Here is a 24,158-nt window from a genome sequence, read left to right as displayed (position 1 = left end):
GGGCCAATGATATCCCTTCATGGAAGAATTAACAGCTGAGATTATTTAGGTATTTTGGGCGACCAAGTGCTTCCAATGGTTCAAGCACTGTTCCCGAAGGGGAACACCATCTTTCAGGATGATAATGCACCAATTCATACAGCTAGAATCGTTAAAGCATGGCACGAGGAACATTCTAATGAAGTTGAGCATCTAATCTGGCCCCCACAATCCCCAGACCTCAACATTATTGAGCATTTATGGTCGATTTTAGAGATTCAAGTTGGATGTCGATCTCCGCCACCATCATCGAATTGGCTAAAATTCCTTTGGAAACCATTCACACCTTGTATGAATTCATACCTCGGAGAATTCAGACTGTAATCGCCGCAAAAGGTGGACCTGCACCATATTAAACTAACTTTTGTTGACGTCTCCAGGTGTTACCATTATGTTGAGAGATGTATAGATAGATGTATAGATAGATGTGTGTGTATATATATATATATATATATATATATATATATATATATTCTTTCTTTCTTTCTTTCTTTCTTTCCTTCTTTCCTTCTTTCCTTCTTTCCTTCTTTCCTTCTTTCCTTCTTTCCTTCTTTCCTTCTTTCCTTCTTTCCTTCTTTCCTTCTTTCCTTCTTTCCTTCTTTCCTTCTTTCCTTCTTTCCTTCTTTCCTTCTTTCCTTCTTTCCTTCTTTCCTTCTTTCCTTCTTTCCTTCTTTCCTTCTTTCCTTCTTTCCTTCTTTCCTTCTTTCCTTCTTTCCTTCTTTCCTTCTTTCCTTCTTTCCTTCTTTCCTTCTTTCCTTCTTTCCTTCTTTCCTTCTTTCCTTCTTTCCTTCTTTCCTTCTTTCCTTCTTTCCTTCTTTCCTTCTTTCCTTCTTTCCTTCTTTCCTTCTTTCCTTCTTTCCTTCTTTCCTTCTTTCCTTCTTTCCTTCTTTCCTTCTTTCCTTCTTTCCTTCTTTCCTTCTTTCCTTCTTTCCTTCTTTCCTTCTTTCCTTCTTTCCTTCTTTCCTTCTTTCCTTCTTTCCTTCTTTCCTTCTTTCCTTCTTTCCTTCTTTCCTTCTTTCCTTCTTTCCTTCTTTCCTTCTTTCCTTCTTTCCTTCTTTCCTTCTTTCCTTCTTTCCTTCTTTCCTTCTTTCCTTCTTTCCTTCTTTCCTTCTTTCCTTCTTTCCTTCTTTCCTTCTTTCCTTCTTTCCTTCTTTCCTTCTTTCCTTCTTTCCTTCTTTCCTTCTTTCCTTCTTTCCTTCTTTCCTTCTTTCCTTCTTTCCTTCTTTCCTTCTTTCCTTCTTTCCTTCTTTCCTTCTTTCCTTCTTTCCTTCTTTCCTTCTTTCCTTCTTTCCTTCTTTCCTTCTTTCCTTCTTTCCTTCTTTCCTTCTTTCCTTCTTTCCTTCTTTCCTTCTTTCCTTCTTTCCTTCTTTCCTTCTTTCCTTCTTTCCTTCTTTCCTTCTTTCCTTCTTTCCTTCTTTCCTTCTTTCCTTCTTTCCTTCTTTCCTTCTTTCCTTCTTTCCTTCTTTCCTTCTTTCCTTCTTTCCTTCTTTCCTTCTTTCCTTCTTTCCTTCTTTCCTTCTTTCCTTCTTTCCTTCTTTCCTTCTTTCCTTCTTTCCTTCTTTCCTTCTTTCCTTCTTTCCTTCTTTCCTTCTTTCCTTCTTTCCTTCTTTCCTTCTTTCCTTCTTTCCTTCTTTCCTTCTTTCCTTCTTTCCTTCTTTCCTTCTTTCCTTCTTTCCTTCTTTCCTTCTTTCCTTCTTTCCTTCTTTCCTTCTTTCCTTCTTTCCTTCTTTCCTTCTTTCCTTCTTTCCTTCTTTCCTTCTTTCCTTCTTTCCTTCTTTCCTTCTTTCCTTCTTTCCTTCTTTCCTTCTTTCCTTCTTTCCTTCTTTCCTTCTTTCCTTCTTTCCTTCTTTCCTTCTTTCCTTCTTTCCTTCTTTCCTTCTTTCCTTCTTTCCTTCTTTCCTTCTTTCCTTCTTTCCTTCTTTCCTTCTTTCCTTCTTTCCTTCTTTCCTTCTTTCCTTCTTTCCTTCTTTCCTTCTTTCCTTCTTTCCTTCTTTCCTTCTTTCCTTCTTTCCTTCTTTCCTTCTTTCCTTCTTTCCTTCTTTCCTTCTTTCCTTCTTTCCTTCTTTCCTTCTTTCCTTCTTTCCTTCTTTCCTTCTTTCCTTCTTTCCTTCTTTCCTTCTTTCCTTCTTTCCTTCTTTCCTTCTTTCCTTCTTTCCTTCTTTCCTTCTTTCCTTCTTTCCTTCTTTCCTTCTTTCCTTCTTTCCTTCTTTCCTTCTTTCCTTCTTTCCTTCTTTCCTTCTTTCCTTCTTTCCTTCTTTCCTTCTTTCCTTCTTTCCTTCTTTCCTTCTTTCCTTCTTTCCTTCTTTCCTTCTTTCCTTCTTTCCTTCTTTCCTTCTTTCCTTCTTTCCTTCTTTCCTTCTTTCCTTCTTTCCTTCTTTCCTTCTTTCCTTCTTTCCTTCTTTCCTTCTTTCCTTCTTTCCTTCTTTCCTTCTTTCCTTCTTTCCTTCTTTCCTTCTTTCCTTCTTTCCTTCTTTCCTTCTTTCCTTCTTTCCTTCTTTCCTTCTTTCCTTCTTTCCTTCTTTCCTTCTTTCCTTCTTTCCTTCTTTCCTTCTTTCCTTCCTTATCATATCTGCCCCAATCCAACTAGCAGAATTTATTCTAAATAGAGACAATTTATCCAGCTCCTAAAGTTGAGTGGATTTGAATTTGCGGTCTGCATGTAACCTGGGGCTTCTAAAGGTACCGTCACACTAGACGATATCGCTAGCGATCCGTGACATTGCAGCGTCCTGGCTAGCGATATCGTCCAGTGTGACACGCAGCAGCGATCAGGCCCCTGCTGTGATGTCGCTGGTCGGGGAAGAAAGTCCAGAACTTTTTCGTCGCTGGCTCTCCCGCTGACATCGCTGAATCGGTGTGTGTGACACCGATTCAGCGATGTCTTCGCTGGTAACCAGGGTAAACATCGGGTTACTAAGCGCAGGGCCGCGCTTAGTAACCCGATGTTTACCCTGGTTACCATCGTTAAAGTAAAAAAACAACCACTACATACTTACCTACCGCTGTCTGTCCCCGGCGCTCTGCTTCTCTGGTCTGGCTGTGAGCACAGCGGCCGGAAAGCAGAGCGGTGACGTCACCACTGTGCTTTCCGGCTGCCCAGCGCTCACAGCCAGACCAGAGAAGCAGAGCGCCGAGGACAGACAGCGGAAGGTAAGTATGTAGTGTTTGTTTTTTTACTTTAACGATGGTAACCAGGGTAAACATCGGGTTACTAAGCGCGGCCCTGCGCTTAGTAACCCGATGTTTACCCTGATTACCGACATCGTTGGTCGCTGGAGAGCGGTCTGTGTGACAGCTCTCCAGCGACCAAACAGCGACGCTGCAGCGATCCGGATCGTTGTCGGTATCGCTGCAGCGTCGCTTAGTGTGACGGTACCTTTAGATGCCTTTTGGAGAAGTACTATCACACTTTCTTTTGTTAAAACGACGTCTGAGGTACAGAGCAGCGACTCTTCTGCCTTGCTCTATGGATATGGCACACATGACTGATCAAGTAGATTGAAGAGTCGGGTCAGATGGCTGCTGTGCAGCTGTTTGTATTTTGCCAAAGTTACAGCAAGAGTCTCCATAGGAGCTGTATTCCCGGTTGCCACTTCAGTACACAGATTGCCAGATTTGCTGCTATTGTTTTTTGCTCCATTTATTTATTTTTTTTGTTATAACCAGAGCTTAACAACTTCATGACATATCATGAAAAATGTGATTGCTACGGTACACAAAGCCATACACCAGGCAGTACCTGCCTCAAGGGGAAGTGGCCAGGGATTGCTCTGATTGCTGCAGTTTAAACATTTGAATGCCTCGGTCAGTCAAATGGTTGCAATGAAATGACTAAGGCTACTTTCACACTAGCGTCGTTTTGCATACGTTGCAATGCGTCGTTTTTGTGAAAAAACGCATCCTGCAAAGTTGGCTGCAGGATGCGTTTTTTCCCCATAGACTAACATTAGCAACGCATTGCCACACGTCGCAACCGTCGTGCGACAATTGTGTTGTGGTGGACTGTCTGCACCAAAAAACATTGCTTGTAACGTTTTTTTGGTGCGTTGTCCACCATTTCCGACCGCGCATGCGTGGCTGGAACTCCGCCCCGCAACTCACAATGAGGCAGCGGATGCGTTGCAATAATGCATCCACTGCCCCCGTTGTGCGGCGCTTCCACAGTATGCGTCGGTACGTCGGCCCGACGCACTGCGACGGGCCGAGTACGACGCTAGTGTGAAAGTAGCCTTAGTTGGCTTGCACCAGCTCCCATCCCACACCTCTTCTGTCTGTGACACAATCGTGGTGAGCTGAGTTACCATAGCAGGCAGAGGTCTGCTAAAGTCCCTCATAGCTGACATGTTGATCTTCCTATGAGACCCATAATTTATATACTGTGTAATAAGCAATCAAGTGATCACTGGTTCACGTCCCCGAAGGATAACCTAGATTAAACCAAGCTTTAAATATAAAAGTTCCCCTACCCCTATTTTTGTAGGAATAATCTAATCCAGTCTATCAAGAATGTAAATTTATTTAAACTATTCTTTTAAATACAGCAAAGCAAGTCGAAACGAAAGACCAGGTATTTGTATTCTCTCTTCACTCCCCACAAAAAAAATGCAATCAAAACTTGACATTGCAGGGGTGGTGGGGAGTGTTACGATTTTACCGCACTTGACATTTTCTTCCATAGTTCTGTCACAACTTGCACACATTAGAAATCTTAATTGGTGTGGCACAACCAAAACTGGACATTTTATGTAATATGCATGTAAAATTTACCTTCATTTTATGTTTACAGAGGTATGAAAGTAATTGAAAACAGGGCCATGAAGGATGAGGAAAAAATGGAGATCCAAGAAATGCAGCTTAAGGAAGCCAAACACATTGCAGAAGAAGCCGACCGTAAATATGAAGAGGTAAGGAACAAGCTCGCTCACCGTCACCTCGCATATTAAAGCAAATTCCTGTCTCGCTATTTTTCAGCTCTGCCAGTCAGATTCCAATAAGGCGCGTTAACAAATAGAAATCATGCTCCCTAACCCTTTGGAGACCTGATAATTGTATCTTTTTTTTTTTTTTTTTCTCTTTCAAGAGCCATAACTTCTATTTTTTTTTTTTTTTTTGCACTGACAGTCATATAAAAGCTCGTTTTGGACCAGGTTGTAGTTTTTTAATGATGACATTCAATTTACTATATAGTGTTCTGAAATGGGAAAGACTCGAGGGGGGAAAAAAATCCAGACAAGTTGAAATGATTAAATGAATGAAAAAAAAAAATGCAATATGATTCTCAGGTCAACATGACTATAGCAGTGCAAATATTTATTATTTTAAAATCTATATTGTATGTCACTAGCTTTAAACAAATTGTCACTATGTTTTGAGACGTGTATCTTATTAATTCTGATTTGTTTAGGTTGCCCGTAAATTGGTCATCCTTGAAGGGGAGTTGGAGAGGGCAGAGGAGCGCGCAGAAGTATCTGAACTGTAAGAATTAACTTTTTTTTTTTTTTTTTTTTTTATGGACCATGTTTTATTGCAATTGTCACACTTTCCTACATTTATATTGGGTTAACTGGGTATAGGTGAATGGAATGCAGGAAGGCGCTTCTGTTTTTAAAACTGAAAAAAATGTTTTCTTTACTCCACATCTCACTGGTTTGGAGGCAAGAAAAGGACATTTGCGAAGTGTACTATCCATGACCCATTTACAATTCCTGGGTAGTCATGATACCATTCATGATCTGACTTGTGACTTCAACAGGTGCTTCACATAAATTAAAATTTGTCCCCAGGTGTTGGCCCATAACTTTGATTACTTAATGTAGAGCTTTATATAGATATTGGAAAAACAAGTGACTGAACAGTACTACTGCTTTACAATGTGGCTACTGTTTCTGTGCACATATGTATTTTTGTGCTCCAAATGCTGAGGTTGCTGCTGATCATAGACTAGGTTCTACCCTCAACACCATAGTTGTACAATCTTTTTCATGTTAAGGGCAATAAGCAATCAAAATATGACCCACTGTTTAAAAATAAAAAAATGTCTCTCTCTCTATTTCAATATTTATAAGGAAAAAAAAGAAAAAATAAATAGCAATTTTCACACTGGCCAATGCAGCTTTTTTACAAACTAACTTACCTGTTTCAGGAAACAATGCATGTACATGCCACAATGGTCAGACGCCGACCTTATCTTTTCTATTGAAGTATGTAGTGAGCCTGTGCAAAGGTCATTGTGAGGGGAGGAGCAGTGTCAGATGTGATATCGCTTATTGTGAATGGTGGATCTTGTGTTATTAGCTGTGCATAGGTGTTACCTGACATTATAATCCTGCTTCTGATAAGCCTATCTGAAAATTCTTCATGAAAGGACAGGAAGAATTTTCAGCTAGGCTTCTTATCAGAATCAGGGTTACACAATGACTGGTAGCAGAAAAGTATGGGTCTATTAAAACAAAAGAACAACCACAAAAAGTGTGAAAACTGCAGGATTGCTTTTTTTTTCTGTATCCTAAAATGCCCAATTTGGAGAAGAAAAAAAAACTTAGCACGCACACAAACCTGATTTTAAAAAGGGCCTGTCAAGTGGTCGGATTTTCTTATTCCTTCTGTTTCCCTGAGCAGTTGATGCTTATGCTAAATGTTATGGTCATTATCAAGGAGATGTCGCTAACGGGATTTCCTTAGGGCATATCTTTAGGCTGTTCTACATAATCGCCCTTTGTCATGCCTCTTTGATTAAAGGGAATCTGTCACCCCAAAAATCGTATCTAAAGGCCCCTTCACATTAAGCGACGCTGCAGCGATACCGACAACGATCCGGATCGCTGCAGCGTCGCTGTTTGGTCGCTGGAGAGCTGTCACACAGACCGCTCTCCAGCGACCAACGATGCCGGTAACCAGGGTAAATATCGGGTAACTAAGCGCAGGGCCGCGCTTAGTAACCCGATGTTTACCCTGGTTACCATGCTAAAAGTGAAAAAAAACACACTAGATACTTACCTACAGCCGTCTGTCCTCCAGCGCTGCGCTCTGCTTCTCTGCACTCCTCCTGTACTGGCTGTGAGCCGGAAAGCAGAGCGGTGACGTCACCGCTCTGCTTTCCGGCTCACAGCCAGTACAGGAGGAGTGCAGAGCACAGCGCTGGAGGACGGACGGCTGTAGGTAAGTACCTAGTGTTTGGTTTTTTTTCACTTTTAGCATGGTAACCAGGGTAAACATCGGGTTACTAAGCGCGGTCCTGCGCTTAGTTACCCGATGTTTACCCTGGTTACCAGTGAAGACATCGCTGGATCGGTGTCACACACGCCGATCCAGCGATGTCTCCAGGGAGTCCAGCGACGAAATAAAGTTCTGGACTTTATTCAGCGACCAACGATCTCCCAGCAGGGGCCTGATCGTTGGTCGCTGTCACACATAACGATTTCATTAACGATATCGTTGCTACGTCACAAATAGCAACGATATCGTTAACAATATCGTTATGTGTGAAGGTACCTTTAACTAAGCACACCACCGTCGGGCTTATCTACAGCATTCTGTAATGCTGTAGATAAGCCCCCGATGTATCCTGAAAGATGAGAAATAAAGGTTAGATTATACTCACCTGGGCGGTCTCACTGCTGGTCCGGTCCGATGGGCGTTGCGGCACAGTCCAGCGCCTCCTAGCTTCATTCGATGACCTCCTCTTCTTGTCTTCAGGCTCCGGCGCAGGCGTACTTTGTCTGCCCTGTGCACAGGCGTCAGTGCTCTCTGACCTTTCCCTGCGCACTGCAGTACTTTGCTTTGCCCTCATCAAGGCAGACAAATTACGCCTACGCCGGAGCCGCTGCAAGAAGACGTCAACGAATGAGGCTAGGAGGCGCTGGACCGGGCCGCGACACCCATTGGACCCAGACCGCAGCTGGACCGCCCCTGGGTGAGTATAATCTAACCAGAATGCTGTAGATAGCCCCTGATGCCGGTGGGATTAGCTCAAACAAGATTTTTGGGGTGACAGGTTCCCTTCAAAGACAAAAGAAAAATCTCTGCAACCGTATATTGGATTTGGAGAGCAAAAAACAAACTCTGAACAGCAGAAATAAAATAAAGCAAAATTTGGCTGCTATAGACTTGGTGGAAGGTCCTCATTGTAGGTAAATGTCATTTTCTGTGTTGACAGTTTCCTTTTTAGTTATGGTGTTAATCTGTAGGTTAATGCCAATGCAATGGTGCTCGGCCACCTTACTGAAAGTGCAGCTACAGAAAGAAAATGAACCTATTTCTTCCCGAAAGCTGCTGGATGATCATAGCACCACTCTATAATGTGAGGCTGCTGTAAGCCTGTCTGACATTTTTACGCCTCATTCTGCACAGATGCGCTGCAGGCTGACAAAGTGCCAGGACATGCTTAAAGTGTGCGGTGACTGTAGTCGCTCAGTGCACGGCCCCATGACTGAAAGCCGGTGGCTCTCAAAAGGAAATAGGCAGCTGGGTAGCATCGTGCTTCTATTTACTTGCGTATTAACCCTATATCTGCAGATAAATGGCGTTTTGAGGTGACGGGTTCACTTTATACATTAGTTCGTTTTCTGATTATAGCCGAGTATTCCCATGGCTGTTACCCTAATTTTGCTTATTTAACTTTTTTTTTTTTTAAAGAAAATGTGGTGATCTGGAAGAAGAATTGAAAAATGTGACTAACAACTTAAAATCCTTGGAAGCTCAATCTGAAAAGGTGAGGGGATTATAATTGTGTACATGTTAAAGGGGTATTTTCACATCCTTAAATTAGACCTCATGAAAATAAAGCAAGTTGGCAATTGACTTTTTCTATCTGCTGTCATTCTTCTGCAATGAGAGCTTTATCTTTCATAGTGTACAGCTGGCTTCCATGGAGATCTGCCACAAGTGCCTGCTCAGACCCTGCCTGAATCTGCACAGTAGTTACATTCCAGGAAACTGGTTAACACCTAACATACCAGTCAGCACTCTCTGGCCCATTGTTTCTATACTGCGGTGACCTTCTTTCCTCCGTCCCAGCTCCTGAAAAGATGCTGTTTTAAGTTTTGCAATATCACTATACTCCACAATTGTCTGCATTAAGGGCGACTCTCCTAAGCGCAGCTCGGGGTTGCTCTTTGTCTGGAGCTTTGTTAAAATGCAGTTATTTATAGAAGTACAGTGATGACCGTACAGACTTGCGAACAAACCATTGATAGCTGAAAGTGTTATAGAAGAACTTGTGCTGAGCTTTGTAGTTCTATGTCTCACAAGAACTGACAATCAAGGAGGAGTGCCTCCCTGCTAGAAACCTGCAAGTAAGGAGACTACATGGCACTGAGCTGCTCGAGACATTTGAGAATAACCCTTTAAATAACCCTTTAACCCCTTCCCGACCTGTGACACAGCGTATGCGTCATGAAAGTCGGTGCCAATCCGACCTGTGACGCATATGCTGTGTCACAGAAAGATCGCGTCCCTGCAGGCCGGGTGAAAGGGTTAACTCCAATTTCACCCGGCCTGCAGGGACAGGGGGAGTGGTAGTTTAGCCCAGGGGGGCTACGATCGCTCTGATTGGCTGTTGAAAGTGAAACTGGTGAAATATTACAATCCAGCCATGGCCGATGCTGCAATATCATCGGCCATGGCTGGAAACACTTATGTGCCCCCACCCCACCGATCGCCCCCCGATCTGTGGTCCGCTCCCCTCCGTCCTGTGCTCCGCTCCCCCGTCCTCCTGTCCGCTCCCCCCCGTGCTCCAATCACACCCCCCCGTGCTCTAGTTAAACCCCCCCGCACTCCGATCCCCCTCCCCGTGCTCCGATCCACCCCCCCTGCACAGCGATCCCCCACCCCGTGCTCCAATCCACCCCCCCATGCTCCGATCCACCCCCCCGTGCTCCGACGCCCCCGCCCCCCCCCGCCCCCTTATACTTACCTGGCCTCCCGGGATCCGTCCGTCTTCTTTCCTGGGCGCCGCCATCTTCCAAAATGGCGGGCGCATGTGCAGTGCGCCCGCCGAATCTGCCGGCCGGCAGATTCGTTCCAGAGTGAGTTTTGATCACTGAGATAGGTTATATCTCAGTGATCAAAATAAAAAAAATAGTAAATGCCCCCCCCCCTTTGTCACCCATATAGGTAGGGACAATAAAAAAAAAAATAATTTTTGTTTCCACTAAGGTTGGGGTAAGAACTAGGGGTAGGGTTAGGGGTAGGGTTAGGGTTTCGGTATGTGCACACGTATTCTGTTCCTCTGCGGATTTTTCCGCTGCGGATTTGATAAATCCGCAGTGCTAAACCGCTGTGGATTTATCACGGATTTACCGCGGTTTTTCTGCGCATTTCGCTGCGGTTTTACAACTGCAGTTTACTATTGGAGCAGTTGTAAAACCGCTGCGGAATCCGCAGAAAGAAGTGACATGCTGCGGAATGTAAACCGCTGCGTTTCCGTGCAGTTTTTCCGCAGCATGTGTACAGCGATTTTTGTTTCCCATAGGTTTACATTGAACTGTAAACTCATGGGAAACTGCTGCGGATCCGCAGCATTTTCCGCAGCGTGTGCACATACCTTTAGAATTAGGCCATGTGCACACGGTGCGGATTTGGTTGCGGATCCGCAGCGGATTGGCCGTTGCGGATCCTCAGCAGTGTTCCATCAGGTTTACAGTACCATGTAAACCTATGGAAAACCAAATCCGCTGTGCCCATGGTGCGGAAAATACCACGCGGAAATGCTGCGTTGTATTTTCTGCAGCATGTCAATTCTTTGTGCGGATTCCGCAGCGTTTTACACCTGTTCCTCAATAGGAATCCGCAGGTGAAATCCGCACAAAAAACACTGGAAATCCACGGTAAATCCGCAGGTAAAACGCAGTGCCCTTTACCCGCGGATTTTTCAAAAATGATGCTGAAAAATCTCACACGAATCCGCAACGTGGGCACATAGCCTTAGGGTTAGGGTTGGAATTAGGGTTATGGCTACAGTTGGGATTGGGGTTAGGGGTGTGGGGGATTAGTGTTGGAGTTAGAATTGAGGGGTTTCCACTGTTTAGGCACATCAGGGGGTCTCCAAACGCAACATGGCGCCACCATTGATTCCAGCCAATCTTGTATTCATAAAGTCAAATGGTGCTCCCTCACTTCCGAGCCCCGACGTGTGCCCAAACAGTGGTTTACCCCCACATATGGGGTACCAGCATACTCAGGACAAACTGCGCAACAATTACTGAGGTCCAATTTCTCCTGTTACCCTTGTGAAAATAAAAAAATGCTTGCTAAAACATCATTTTTGAGGAAAGAAAAATTATGTTTTATTTTCACGGCTCTGCGTTGTAAACGTCTGTGAAGCACTTGGGGGTTCAAAGTGCTCACCACACATCTAGATAAGTTCCTTGGGGGGTCTAGTTTCTAAAATGGGGTCACTTGTGGGGGGTTTCTACTGTTTAGGCACACCAGGGGCTCTGCAAACGCAACGTGACGCCCGCAGACCATTCCATCAAAGTCTGCATTTCAAAAGTCACTACTTCCCTTCTGAGCCCCGACGTGTGCCCAAACAGTGGTTTACCCCCACACATGGGGTATCAGCTTACTCAGGAGAAACTGGACAACAACTTTTGGGGTGAAATTTCTCCTGTTACCCTTGGGAAAATAAAAAATTGCAGGCTACAAGATCATTTTTGAGAAAATAATTTTTTAATTTTATTTTCATGGCTCTGCGTTATAAACTTCTGTGAAGCACTTGGGGGTTCAAAGTCCTCACCACACATATAGATTAGTTCCTTTGGGGGTCTAGTTTCCAAAATGGGGTCATTTGTGGGGGATCTCCAATGTTTAGGCATACAGGGGCTCTCCAAACGTGACATGGTGTCCGCTAATGATTGGAGCTAATTTTCCATTTAAAAAGCCAAATGGCGTTCCTTCCCTTCCGAGCCCTGCGGTGCGCCCAAACAGTGGTTTACCCCCAGATATGGGGTATCAGCGTACTCGGGACAAACTGGACTGCAACATTTGGGGTCCAATTTCTCCTATTACCCTTGGCAAAATAGGAAATTCCAGGCTAAAAAATCATTTTTGAGGAAAGAAAAATTATTTTTTATTTTCATGGCTCTGCGTTATAAACTTCTGTGAAGCACCTGGGGGTTTAAAGTGCTCAATATGCATCTAGATAAGTTCCTTGGGGGGGTCTAGTTTCCAAAATGGGGTCACTTGTCGGGGAGCTCCAATGTTTAGGCACACAGGGGCTCTCCAAACGCGACATGGTGTCCGCTAACGATGGAGATAATTTTTCATTCAAAAAGTCAAATGGCGCTCCTTCCCTTCCGAGCCTTACCATGTGCCCAAACAGTGGTTTACCCCCACATGTGAGGTATTGGTGTACTCAGGAGAAATTGCCCAACAAATTTTAGGATCCATTTTATCCTGTTGTCCATGTGAAAATGAAAAAATTGATGCTAAAAGAATTTTTTTTGTGAAAAAAAAAAAGTACTTTTTCATTTTTACAGATCAATTTGTGAAGCACCTGGGGGTTCAAAGTGCTCACTATGCATCTAGATACGTTCCTTGGGGCGTCTAGTTTCCAAAATGGGGTCACTTGTGGGGGAGCTCCAATTTTTAGGCACACGGGGGCTCTCCAAATGTGACATGGTGTCCGCTAAAGAGTAGAGCCAATTTTTCATTCAAAAAGTCAAATGGCGCTCCTTCCCTTCCAAGCCCTGCCATGCGCCCAAACAGTGGTTTACCCCCACATATGAGGTATCAGTGTACTCAGGACAAATTGGACAACAACCTTCGTTGTTCAGTTTCTCCTTTTACCATTGGGAAAATAAAAAAATTGTTGCTAAAAGATAATTTTTGTGACTAAAAAGTTAAATGTTCATTTTTTCCTTCCATGTTGCTTCTGCTGCTGTGAAGTACCTGAAGGGTTAATAAACTTCTTGAATGTGGTTTTGAGTACCTTGAGGGGTGCAGTTTTTAGAATGGTGTCACTTTTGGGTATTTTCAGCCATATAGACCCCTCAAAGTGACTTCAAATGTGAGGTGGTCCCTAAAAAAAATGGTTTTGTAAATTTCGTTGTAAAAATGAGAAATCGCTGGTCAAATTTTAACCCTTATAACTTCCTAGCAAAAAAAATTTTGTTTCCAAAATTGTTCTGATGTAAAGTAAACATGTGGGAAATGTTATTTATTAACTATTTTGTGTCACATAACTCTCTGGTTTAACAGAATAAAAATTCAAAATGTGAAAATTGTGAAATTTTCGCCAAATTTCCGTTTTTATCACAAATAAACGCAGAATTTATTGACCTAAATTTTCCACTAACATGAAGCCCAATATGTCACGAAAAAACAATCTCAGAACCGCTAGGATCCGTTGAAGCGTTCCTGAGTTATTACCTCATAAAGGGACACTGGTCAGAATTGCAAAAAACGGCAAGGTCTTTAAGGTCAGAATAGGCTGGGTCATGAAGGGGTTAAGTGTGTGATACAGTGAAGGAAATAATTACTTGAACCCTTGCTGATCTTGTAAGTTTGCCCAGACATGAACAGTCTATAATATTAAGGGTAGGTTTATTTTAACATTGAGAGATAGAATATTAAAAATAAAATCCAGAAAATCACACACTATAAATTATATTAATATATTTGCATTTTGTAGTGAGAAATAAGTATTTGATCCCTCTGGCAAACAAGACTTAATACTTGGTGGCAAAACCATTGTTGGCAAGCACAGCAGTCAGACTTTTTCTTCTTTTCTTTTTTTTTTTTTTTTTTTTTTTTTAGTTGATGATGAGGTTTGCGTACATGTTAGGAGGACTTTTGGTCCACTCCTCTTTGCAGATCATCTCTAAATCATTAATCATAAGTTTTCTATGGGATTAAGGTCTGGAGACTGGCTAGACCCCTCCATGGCCTTAATGTGCTTCTTTTTGTGCCACTCCTTTTGTTGCCTTGGTGGTATGTTTTGGGTCATTGTCTTGCTGGAAGACCCAGCCATGACACATTTTTAATGTCCTGGCAGAGGGAAGGTGGTTGTCACTCAGGATTTTACGGTGCATGGCTCCATCAATTCTCCCACTGATGCGCTGAAGCAGTCCTGTGCCCTTAGCAGAGAAACACCGCCAAAACATAATGTTTCCACCTCCATGCTTGAAAGTGGGGGCAGTGTTCTTTGGGTCATAGGTAGCATTTTGCTTCCTCCAAACACGGCGAGTTGAGTTAATGCCAAAGAGCTAAATTTTTGTCTCCTCTGACCACAGCACCTTCTCCCAATCACTCACAGAATCATCCAGGTGTTCATTGGCAAACTTCAGATGGACCTGTACATGTGCCTTCTTGAGCAGGGGGACCTTGCGGACATTGAAGGATTTGAAACCTTTAGGCTATGTGCACACGTTCAGGATTTCCTGAGGAAAAACCTGAAATTTTCTGCAAGAAATCTGCATGTGTTTTTACCGCGTTTTTGGTGCGTTTTTTGGCATTTTTTTTTCCGGACATTTCCCAATGCATTATATAGTGGGAAATCCGCAAAATTAATGAACATGCTGCGAAAAAAACGCATCATGTGCACAAAAATTGCGGAATTCATTCTAAATGATGGGATGCATAATGTATGCTTTTTTTTTTTTTTTTTGCGGTTTTGTAGCGAAAAATTAGCAACGTGTGCGCACAGCCTAACGGCGTTCTGGTAGCAATTGTTTTCTTGGTGACTGTGGTCCCAGCTGCCATGGGATCACTAAAAAGGCTTCCCATTTCCCCCCCCCCATGTAGTTTGAGGCTGATCTCTCACCTTCCTCATGATCAAGGATACCCCACGAGGTGAGATTTTACATGGTGCCCCAGATCGATGTCGATTGACAGTCATTTTGTATTTCTTCCATGTTCTTACTATTCCACCAACAGTTGTCTCCTTCTCACCCAGCATCTTACTTATGGGTTTGTAGCCCATTCCAGCTTTGTGCAGGTCTATGATCTTGTCTCGGACATCCTTAGAAAGCTCTTTGGTCTTGCCCATGTTGTAGAGGTTAAAGTCTGGCTAATTGAGTCTGTGGACAGGAGTCTTTTATAAAGGTGACTATGTGAGACAACTGTCTTTTTAGTGCAGGTAATAAGTTGATTAGGAGCGTCTAACTGGTCTGTAGGAGCCAGAACTCTTAATGGTTAGTAGGGGATCAAATACTTACTTCTCACTACAAAATACATTTATATAACTTATACAATGTGAATTTTCTGGATGTTAGTTTTGCTATTCTATCTCTGTGTTTTAAAATGAACCTTCTCTTAAAATTATAGACTGTTCATGTCTGTCAGTGGACAAACTTAGAAAATCAACAAGGGGTCAAACCATTATTGCCTTCACTATATATAGACTTCATATAGTTGTTTTTTTTTTTTTTTTAACAGATGCCACTGTATAGAGTGCTATATGCTGTACACTGCTGTATAGGCAAAAGTTCTGAATCTTCTAGACCAAAAAAAACAATCATTTTATTCTAACTTTACTGTGAACTGGAGCCACAGGCTTATCACTCTTCACGAGGTTGAAGGGGCATGCTTTTGGAGTAACACTGAAATCCAAGCTAGAAAAGTTAAAATTTAACTGGTACACACCTGAAAATGAATAATTAGATAATGATTTTTTTTTTTTTTTTTTCTCCCTTCTAGTATTCTGAAAAAGAAGATAAATATGAAGAGGAAATAAAGATCTTAACAGACAAACTGAAAGAGGTAACAAGGCTGTAATGGGAGGCAACATAGAAATGCAATGTAGTGATTTGGAAAATGTGTGGGTATGACGGTAATCTGTATTGGGCCAGTAAATTGCTTATATATATATATATGCACCTATTTTTTTCCTCTCCTTCCTTAACAGGCAGAAACCCGGGCTGAGTTTGCAGAAAGAACAGTTGCCAAATTAGAAAAAACTATTGATGATCTTGAAGGTAAGCTGTAATTATAAAAATTGCCCATTTTTTTTATATCTTGTAACTTTGTAAAGGTGGTTTAAAAAAAAAAAAAAATATAGATATATATATATATATATATATATTTTTTTTTTTCAAATGCAATATACGTATTAGAAATGGCATCGTTGGTCCAGTTTCCCCTTAAAGGGAAGTGATCATCAGAAATTGTCCCCTTACTTAAATCACGTTTTTGTATTCTATGTATTAAAAAGAAAATGGTGGTCATGCAGTTTGCACAGAGAAGATAAGCAGTCACATTGGCCAGATCCTGATATTATGTATGTGTTTCTACTAACCTGAACAATCCTATATCACCAGACCATTCAGGTGCCATTGGAACCATCGTGTAGTTTGTAGTACTTAGTGCTTATGGCCAATCATGCGCAGTGCTTCTACTGTACGAGATGTAATGGAAAGGGGCAGATCCTCAATTACTGTAGAGGGCTCATACTAGAAAGTAGTGGTGTGCTGGTAAGAGAGGAGAAATGTACTGCTGGATGGAGCTATATGTAGAGGGGCTGAAAGGAGGCGCGTACTGCAGGACGAGGCTGTCTATAGTGGCTAAGATTAGTTGATATGTGTTTTACCTGGTGTGAAGACCAGTAATCAGAAAGTAAAAATGATGCATATGTCAAAAGATAATCCTCTGCTATATATATCAACAGATTGATTTGCAGGTTCATTTAAACTCCTATCTCAGCAGCAGGCAAGAAGCACTGCTTTTTGTGAGATGGTGCAGGAGAGTTGAGCTCTGCTAGAACTGGCTAACAATGTAAATACAGGCAGCTTTCCTGACGTAGATGGCAGAAGACAAAATTGGCCTGGCAAAGTACTGTACAGCAGCAGAGAGTGTACAAGTTGAATTTTACACGTAGATTAGCTTGATGACTCGAGTGGTGGGCTGGTCAAGAAGACTGGGGAGATGGAATTGCTGCTGGGAAATATAGTTTAAGCAGTTAAGAATAGCTATGTGAAACTAGATGCAGAGGGGCAGACAGATGAAGACACAAAGGTAAAATAAACTTTATTGGGTTTAGACTGTTATGCATTTAAAGGGAACCTGTCACCCCCAAAATGGAAGGTGCGCTAAGCCCACCAGCATCAGGGGCTTATCTACAGCATTCTGGAATGCTGTAGATAAGCCCCCAATGCATCCTGAAAGATGAGAAAAAGAGGTTAGATTATACTCACCCAGGGGCGGTCCCGGTGCGGTCCGATGGGTGTTCCGGTCCGGGGCCTCCTATCTTTATCAGATGACGTCCTCTTCTTGTCTTCACGCTGGGGCTCCGGCGCAGGCGTACTTATTCTACTGAGCAAAGTACTGCAGTGCGCAGGCACGGGGCCTCTCTGACCTTTCCCAGCGTCTGCACACTGCAGTACTTTGCTCTGGGCTCAACAGGACAGACAAAGTACGCCTGCCATCGTAAGAAGAGGGGAGGCCTCAGATCGTGAACGCCCATCGGATTGGACCGCCCGCCCAGGTGAGTATAATCTAACCTCTTTTTCTCTTCTCTTAGGATACATCGGGGGCTTATCTACAGCATTCCAGAATGCCCCTGATGCTGGTGGGCTTAGCTCGCCTTCCATTTTTGGGGTGACTGGTTCCCTTTAACGTACTTTGTTAAAAATAATGTGATTCTGGGAATAACCCTTCAAGGCCTTATTCATGTGTTGGTGATTTAACCCCTTCACTACTTACGACGTGCATATATACGTCATAGGCTGTGTCCTGCCACTAGATGCTGGCTTCAGCGCTGAGCCGCATGTTTCCAGGTACATGACAGCTGATGCGATCAGCTGTCATGTGCCTCTAACTGCTGCAGGTGGAATTGCGATCTTCCTGCGGCTCTTAGGGCAGTCTCACACGTCCAGATATTTCCGGTACCGGAATTATCCGTGTCCGTGTGCTGGTGCGTTTCTGTGGCACACGTGTGCCGCCCGTGTGCCCACTGGGTACCACACGCACCATGCCGGAGACGGCGCTAAAGTTTAGCGCTGTCCCCGGCATCGTGCTGAAGCCCCATTCATATCTTCCCTGCAGCAGCGTTTGCTGTAGAGAAGACATGAATATTAGTGTGTAAAATCAATATCCAGGTCCCCACCCCCCTTCAACCCCCGTGCGCCCCCACCGCTGTGATTAAAATACTCACCTAGCTTCTGGATCCCTCGCAGCGCCCTGTCCTGGCCGCACCTTGTACTGTATGAGCGGTCACGTGGGGCCGCTCATTTACAGTAATGAATATGCGGCTCCACCCCTTTGGGAGGTGGAGCCGCATATTCATAATTGTAATCGGCGGCCCCACGTGACCGCATACAGGAGAAGATGCGGCCAGGAGAGGAAGCGACGCCGGCGAGGGAGCGAGCCGGGTGAGTATTTTCAGAACAGCGGGGGGGGGGGCTCGCGCACGGGGGGTGGGAGGGGGGGGGTTCACATAGATCTTTATTTTAAACACACTTATTCATATCTTCTCTACAGCAAACGCTGCTGCAGGGAAGAAATGAATCGCGGCTTCAGCACCAGTGGTCGGGACAGCGCTTAATGTAGCGCTGTCTCCTGCACGGCACACGGACAACGACCGTGTGCGGTACGTGCTTTACACGGACCCATTGACTTTAATGGGTCCGTGTAATACGTGCGCTCCCACGAACACTGACATGTCTCCGTGTTTGGCACACGGAGACACGGTCCGCAAAAAATAAATGACATCTGCACAGATGCATTGATTTGAATGTATCTACGTGTGTCAGTGGCTCCGGTACGTGAGGAAACTGTCACCTCACGTACCGGAGCCACTGACGTGGGAAACCGGCCTTAATATGTTAAATGCCGCTGTCAGTCTCTTGACAGCAGCATTTAACTCAGCAAACCGGATGTGTCACTAGCTCCGCCTATCGATGGCCTATCACATGATCGTGGGGTGCCAATGGGTTGGCATAACCCGAGGTCTGCGGGAGATCCCTGTGGTTGTCACTGCTGATCTGCTAGGAGCGCCAACCCGTGGCCAGCGTTCATATCAGATCAATTCTGCTACACATAGCAGAGCTGAAGCCCTGCTACGTGTAGCACAAGTGATCAGAGCTTCAAGTCACCTAAGGAGACTATTGAAATAAGTGAAAAGTTGAAACCTTTTTTTTTATAAATTTAAAAAAAAATGTTTTTAAATATGCAAGTAGAAATCAACTCCCTTTGGCCCTATTCAAAATAAAACAATAAATAATACATATTTGCTTTTGCCAGGTTCAGAAACTCCCGATCTATGAAAGCATAAAAAGAATTAATCCAAACGGTAAACAGTGTAATGAGAAAAAAATCAAAATGCGAATTACTGGTTTGCCACACTGCAATAACTAGCTATCAGAACATCGTATCTACCCCAAAATATTATTAACGTCTGCTCTGTGTGCAACAAAAAAAAAAATAAGCACTCGCCCGGCTACAGTTCCTGAAAAATGTAGATGCTACGGGCCTTGGAAAATATTTTTTATAAAAAAAATAAATAATAATAATAAAAAAAACCTATACTTGTTTAGTATCTGCAAAATTGTAATGACCTGGGGAGTCATAATGGCCGGTCAGTTTAACATTTGGTGAACATGGTAAAACGCCAAAAAACAATTGTGGAATTTGTACTTTTTGCAGTTTCACCAAATATTTTATTCCCCCCCCCCCCCCCCGATACACTACATGGTAACATCAATGGTGTTCAAAAGTACAACTCATCCTTCAAAAAAAACAAGCCCTCACACTGCCATATTGACGGAAAAATAGTTATGGCTCTGGGAAGAAGGGGAGCGCAAAAACTAAAAATCCCAATGTCATGAAGTGGTTGGAATAGAAAAAAGCTTCTATCTAGGGTTGAGCGAAACGGATCGTTCATTTTCAAAAGTCGCCGACTTTTGGCAAAGTCGGGTTTCATGAAACCCGACCCGATCCCTGTGTGGGGTCGGCCATGCGGTACGCGACTTTCGCGCCAAAGTCGCGTTTCGTATGACGCGCTTGGCGCCATTTTTTTTTCAGCCAATGAAGGGGCGTGGGCAGAGTGATGACATAGGTCTTAGGGGCGTGGACGCCTATCGCCATGTTGTCGCTTGTGCGCTGTAGCGATTTGCACTGTGTAACACCAGCTTTTCACTTGAGAGAGAGAGATCCCATTGGCTTTGCATTGGGTTTCGTGTTTCGGTCGATCCTCGACTTTTCGCCATAATCGGCCGATTTCACTCGACTCGACTTTTGAGATAGTCGGGTTTCGCGAAACCCGGCTCGACCCTAAAAAAGTCAAGGTCGCTCAACCCTACTTCTATCCATTGAGTACACTGATATCTTCAAGCTTTTCATGAAGCAATACACTTTTTTTTTTATGGGTGATTTTGTTTCAGGGACTTATTTTTGGTCTGCAAAAATAGATGGAAACTGTTCTATAATGGGTATTTTCTGTCTGTGAAAAATGGACTTCTGTTTGAGGCCTAAGAATAGATTTCAGTAGTACGAATGCACAATTAAGTTCACGGCTGGCAGAACACGCACTGATCAGGTTTAAGTCCCAGCCACCCTTTCCTGGAGTGCTCCCTCTGGCCTTCAGCCATTTAAGCCCAGACCTTGTGACTCCTCCATCATGTGACTGATGACATGATTCTGACATCACAACAGGTCCTGTCAGGACTCTGCAGGTGGAGATACAGTGTACCCACTCCTACCTGTTCTATGGAGGTCCACTAAAACCAGCCCAAAACATAACTCTCATTTAATCCTCTCAGCACGTAGTGTGCTGGAGGTAACTATACTAGTTTTACATCACGGACACCATCATGCACAGTGACGCATATCTCCCCTCCATCACTTCACCAGTGACTGTCACAATATATACATAGAAAGAAAGAACGATTTCAGTGATAAATGATGCAGTGTGAGTAGGTTAATTTATTAACTTATTAGATAAATACATGAACATTAAAGATAAATTGACCAGCTGAGGGAAAGCTGACAGCTGTGGACTGATGTTTATAGTCTGTGAAGGGGGAAACAAACCTGGAGCTTCCCAGGCTGCTATTAGCTCACAGCTGTCTACTTAGCCTTTACTGCTTATTAAAATGGAGAAGCCCAGAGGGGAAAAAACAATAATTATGACATGGTCCTCCCTATAATAATATCCAGCAAAGGCTAGGCAGACAGCTGCGGGCTCTTATGGATGCATCATTTTTGGTGTGGCTGATCTTAGTTGGGGAGGGAGCCAATATCCATGGCCCCTTTCTAGCCTATTAAAATCAGCCTGCAGTTATCGGTCTTTGCTTTGTTGGTGGTTGTAAGGGAAACCCCATGTCATAATTACTTTATTTTTGTCCCCCCACCCCCACCCCATTTTAGTAACCAGTAAAGGCTAAGTAGACAGCTGTGAGCTGATATTAATAGCCTGGGAAGCTCCATGTTTATTACCCCCTTCCAAGACTATATAAACGGCAGATTCCAGCTGTCGACTTTCCCTTAGCTGGTTAAGAAAAGTAGGGAGACCCTGTGCCATTTTTATTTCTTCAAATTATTGAATTGTTAGATAATTACATGTACATTAAACTACACAAGCCCTGCACTGATGGATATATGTCTAATATATTTTTATTAGATGGTAAACTAGATTGAAATGACAATTTCTGTATGTAAAAAGTTGACGTTAAAAATGCAATGCATATGCATGTCATACAGATGCTAGGTGAGAAAAATCGCATTGTAATCACATGATACTTGTTCAGCATTTTGGGACCAACATTGGACCGATTTTTGAAACTCAGGGGAGTATGAGCCCTTAGTGTTTTTTCACAAGTGTTTTTTTTTCTTTTTTTTTTTTTTCTGTAGTATGCCAACAAAATACAGATTTAACAAGCTTCTTCTATCAAACCATGCAACTAGAATGCAACCTTTGGTGCAGTTTTTCACTGACCCATAGACTTGAATGGATTATTTAGATACATGACTAGGATCAAAATTGAACATGTTTGTTATTATTCTGGTGGAAAGCAGCCATGTTTTTTCAAAATGGTGTTAAGTGGGTATATTTTAGCACTGAAATTTTCCAAAAATTAGAAAGGGTATGGTAGAATTACTAATACCTTTTCATCTGAATTTACATTTCTCTAGCCCTATAAAAGTTCTTGCTTGGCATTAAGAGTAATGTGTTATTGCTTTATAGACAGGACATTTATATTTCAATGTATTTGTGTAGTAACAAGATTTTTCTCTTCCATGCTTCCTTCATACTACTCTACATCTGTGCTCGGCTCTCCTCCTGCCCTTCTGAATGATCTCTGCTTCTTCTTCTCTATGATAGACGAATTGTATGCCCAGAAGCTGAAATACAAGGCTATCAGTGAGGAATTAGACCATGCTCTCAATGACATGACCTCCTTGTAGACTACTTATGGGTTCCATGTTACATGGCTCTCAAGTTTTCTGTTGGCTACTATTCTTTGTCTGACTTTCTGCTCTCCTTCTCTTGAAATAAAAATCTATCTGCACCCTTTCATTTTTTTCGTACTTTCCTTTCTGTATTTACTGTGTGTGTGTGGTGCATGTATGAAAAAGGTTACTTTCCATACATAAGATCTGCTTCCTCTAGTACTTGTAGTCTTCTATTGAGATACCAAATGCACAAATATTAAAGCTTTTTGTTTAGTGTCCATGAGTACAGACTTGTACAGACTTTCCATCTTGTTACTTGCACAGATACTTTTTTTCTCTTGGCTCTTTTTATGTTGTGAGTGTTCATCTCTTGCAGTCAATTGGAATATGAATATGTGGCACATTTGCACCAGATAATTTGTTGCGAATTTGCCTTGTATCTACTAGGACAACCCCCATCTTGATGTAAATGTTTGGTGCCGGTAAAATAAAAAAGCTTATACTCGCCTCCCATGCCGGCGCTATTCCAGTGGTGTCTGCACTTGTGTTCCCGGTTCTCCCATGCGGTTGTTGTGACACATGAACCTGGCGTCCCTGTCCACCTTCACACGAATTGAACATTAAAGAAGTCAGCCCTCACTTCCTCTTCATGTTCAATTCGTCAGAAGGCTGAAACCGTGGTGCCAGCCCTGATTGGATGCTGGGCTCACGTATCGCAACAACCACATGAGAAACCCAGGAAGAGCGATTGCTAACACTGCTGGAATGGCGCCAGCACGGGAGGAGAGTATAGGTTTTATTTTATCGGGGACAAGCTTAGGGTATGAGAAGTAGTTGTCCAAGTAGTGGGACAACTTCTTTAATTCAATTCATAAGAAAAGGTTAAAGTTCCCAGAAAAAAATTCACACACTGTTGGGATAATGTTTTCATAGATTTAGCTTCTTGCAGCACATGGATGAGATTTGTTGAAATCTTCTCCATTTTTTGCTGCTTTTGCAATCTACTATGCATTATCCAACTGCAAATCTGCGAGGAAAATCTGCAATATATCCACCCTGTGTGAACCTACTCGTAGCTGAAAACCGAATTCCTCTTTAACTGTTTTAAGTACGCAGATGCTTTATTGTTATGGTTTTTCTTTCAGACAAACTGGCAAATGCCAAAGAAGAAAACCTGGGAATGCACCAAGTTCTGGACCAAACACTACTAGAACTCAACAATTTATAATGCAAAGTTAAGACAGTTGTGCACACTTGATTCCTTCCTTAAAGTCTTACAATTTCACTTCTCATTCTTAACATTCCAAGGGAAAACTGCAATGACTGCGACCAAATATTTTATTTTATACAGAAACCGTTCACTATGATGAGCTTAAAAGCTGATAAGTTGGTGCATTGTACTTTTTTTTTTCTTTTTTCTTTTTATATATATTAAAGGTCCCATGTACATTTATAGCTAGAATAGTCACATTATGTTCAGTGTTTGTCTTATGTTTTTGTTACATGGCCACAATGTCTGTATAAAAAAAAAAAAAAATGTAGGAGTTGTTAAATGTCGTCAATAAAATACAATTAGACAAAGTGTCAATTCTAATGTTTTTGGTTATGAAAGAACTAAATATTTAACTGGATGGGGTCAAATGTAAATACAGAATAAAGTCAGTAAGGTTTGTCATTCAGGGCAACTAAACTGTGTTGTAATACCACATGACTACGCTACACTGGCCGCACATAGGGGAAATAACATCTCTGGACATAAGTGGCATACTCATTTACTAGTGAGTAGTGATGGG

General features: G+C 42.7%; 1 protein-coding gene across 4 annotated transcripts in view; it reads left to right on the top strand.

The window, feature by feature from the left end:
* TPM4 (tropomyosin 4) overlaps nucleotides 1-23,947 on the top strand; it is a 110,031-nt gene extending 86,084 nt beyond the window's left edge. For 2 of the 4 annotated variants that reach the window (XM_069740378.1, XM_069740405.1), the window contains 6 exons: nucleotides 4,826-4,943; nucleotides 5,444-5,514; nucleotides 8,674-8,749; nucleotides 15,676-15,738; nucleotides 15,884-15,953; nucleotides 23,511-23,947. In XM_069740378.1, the coding sequence (XP_069596479.1) occupies nucleotides 4,826-4,943; nucleotides 5,444-5,514; nucleotides 8,674-8,749; nucleotides 15,676-15,738; nucleotides 15,884-15,953; nucleotides 23,511-23,593 (481 nt within the window). In that variant the 3' untranslated portion in view covers nucleotides 23,594-23,947. Of the gene's footprint in view, nucleotides 1-4,825; nucleotides 4,944-5,443; nucleotides 5,515-8,673; nucleotides 8,750-15,675; nucleotides 15,739-15,883; nucleotides 15,954-22,294 lie in introns of all 4 variants that reach the window. The other 2 variants (XM_069740387.1, XM_069740395.1) reach the window with 1 other exon arrangement.
* The last annotated feature ends 211 nt before the right edge of the window (nucleotides 23,948-24,158 follow it).

Source organism: Ranitomeya imitator, chromosome 1 (genome assembly GCF_032444005.1).
Source record: "Ranitomeya imitator isolate aRanImi1 chromosome 1, aRanImi1.pri, whole genome shotgun sequence".
In the NCBI taxonomy this organism is placed as follows: domain Eukaryota; kingdom Metazoa; phylum Chordata; class Amphibia; order Anura; family Dendrobatidae; genus Ranitomeya; species Ranitomeya imitator.
The sequence above is the reverse complement of the archived record's forward strand: the minus strand, read 5'-3'. Positions and strand labels throughout refer to the sequence as shown.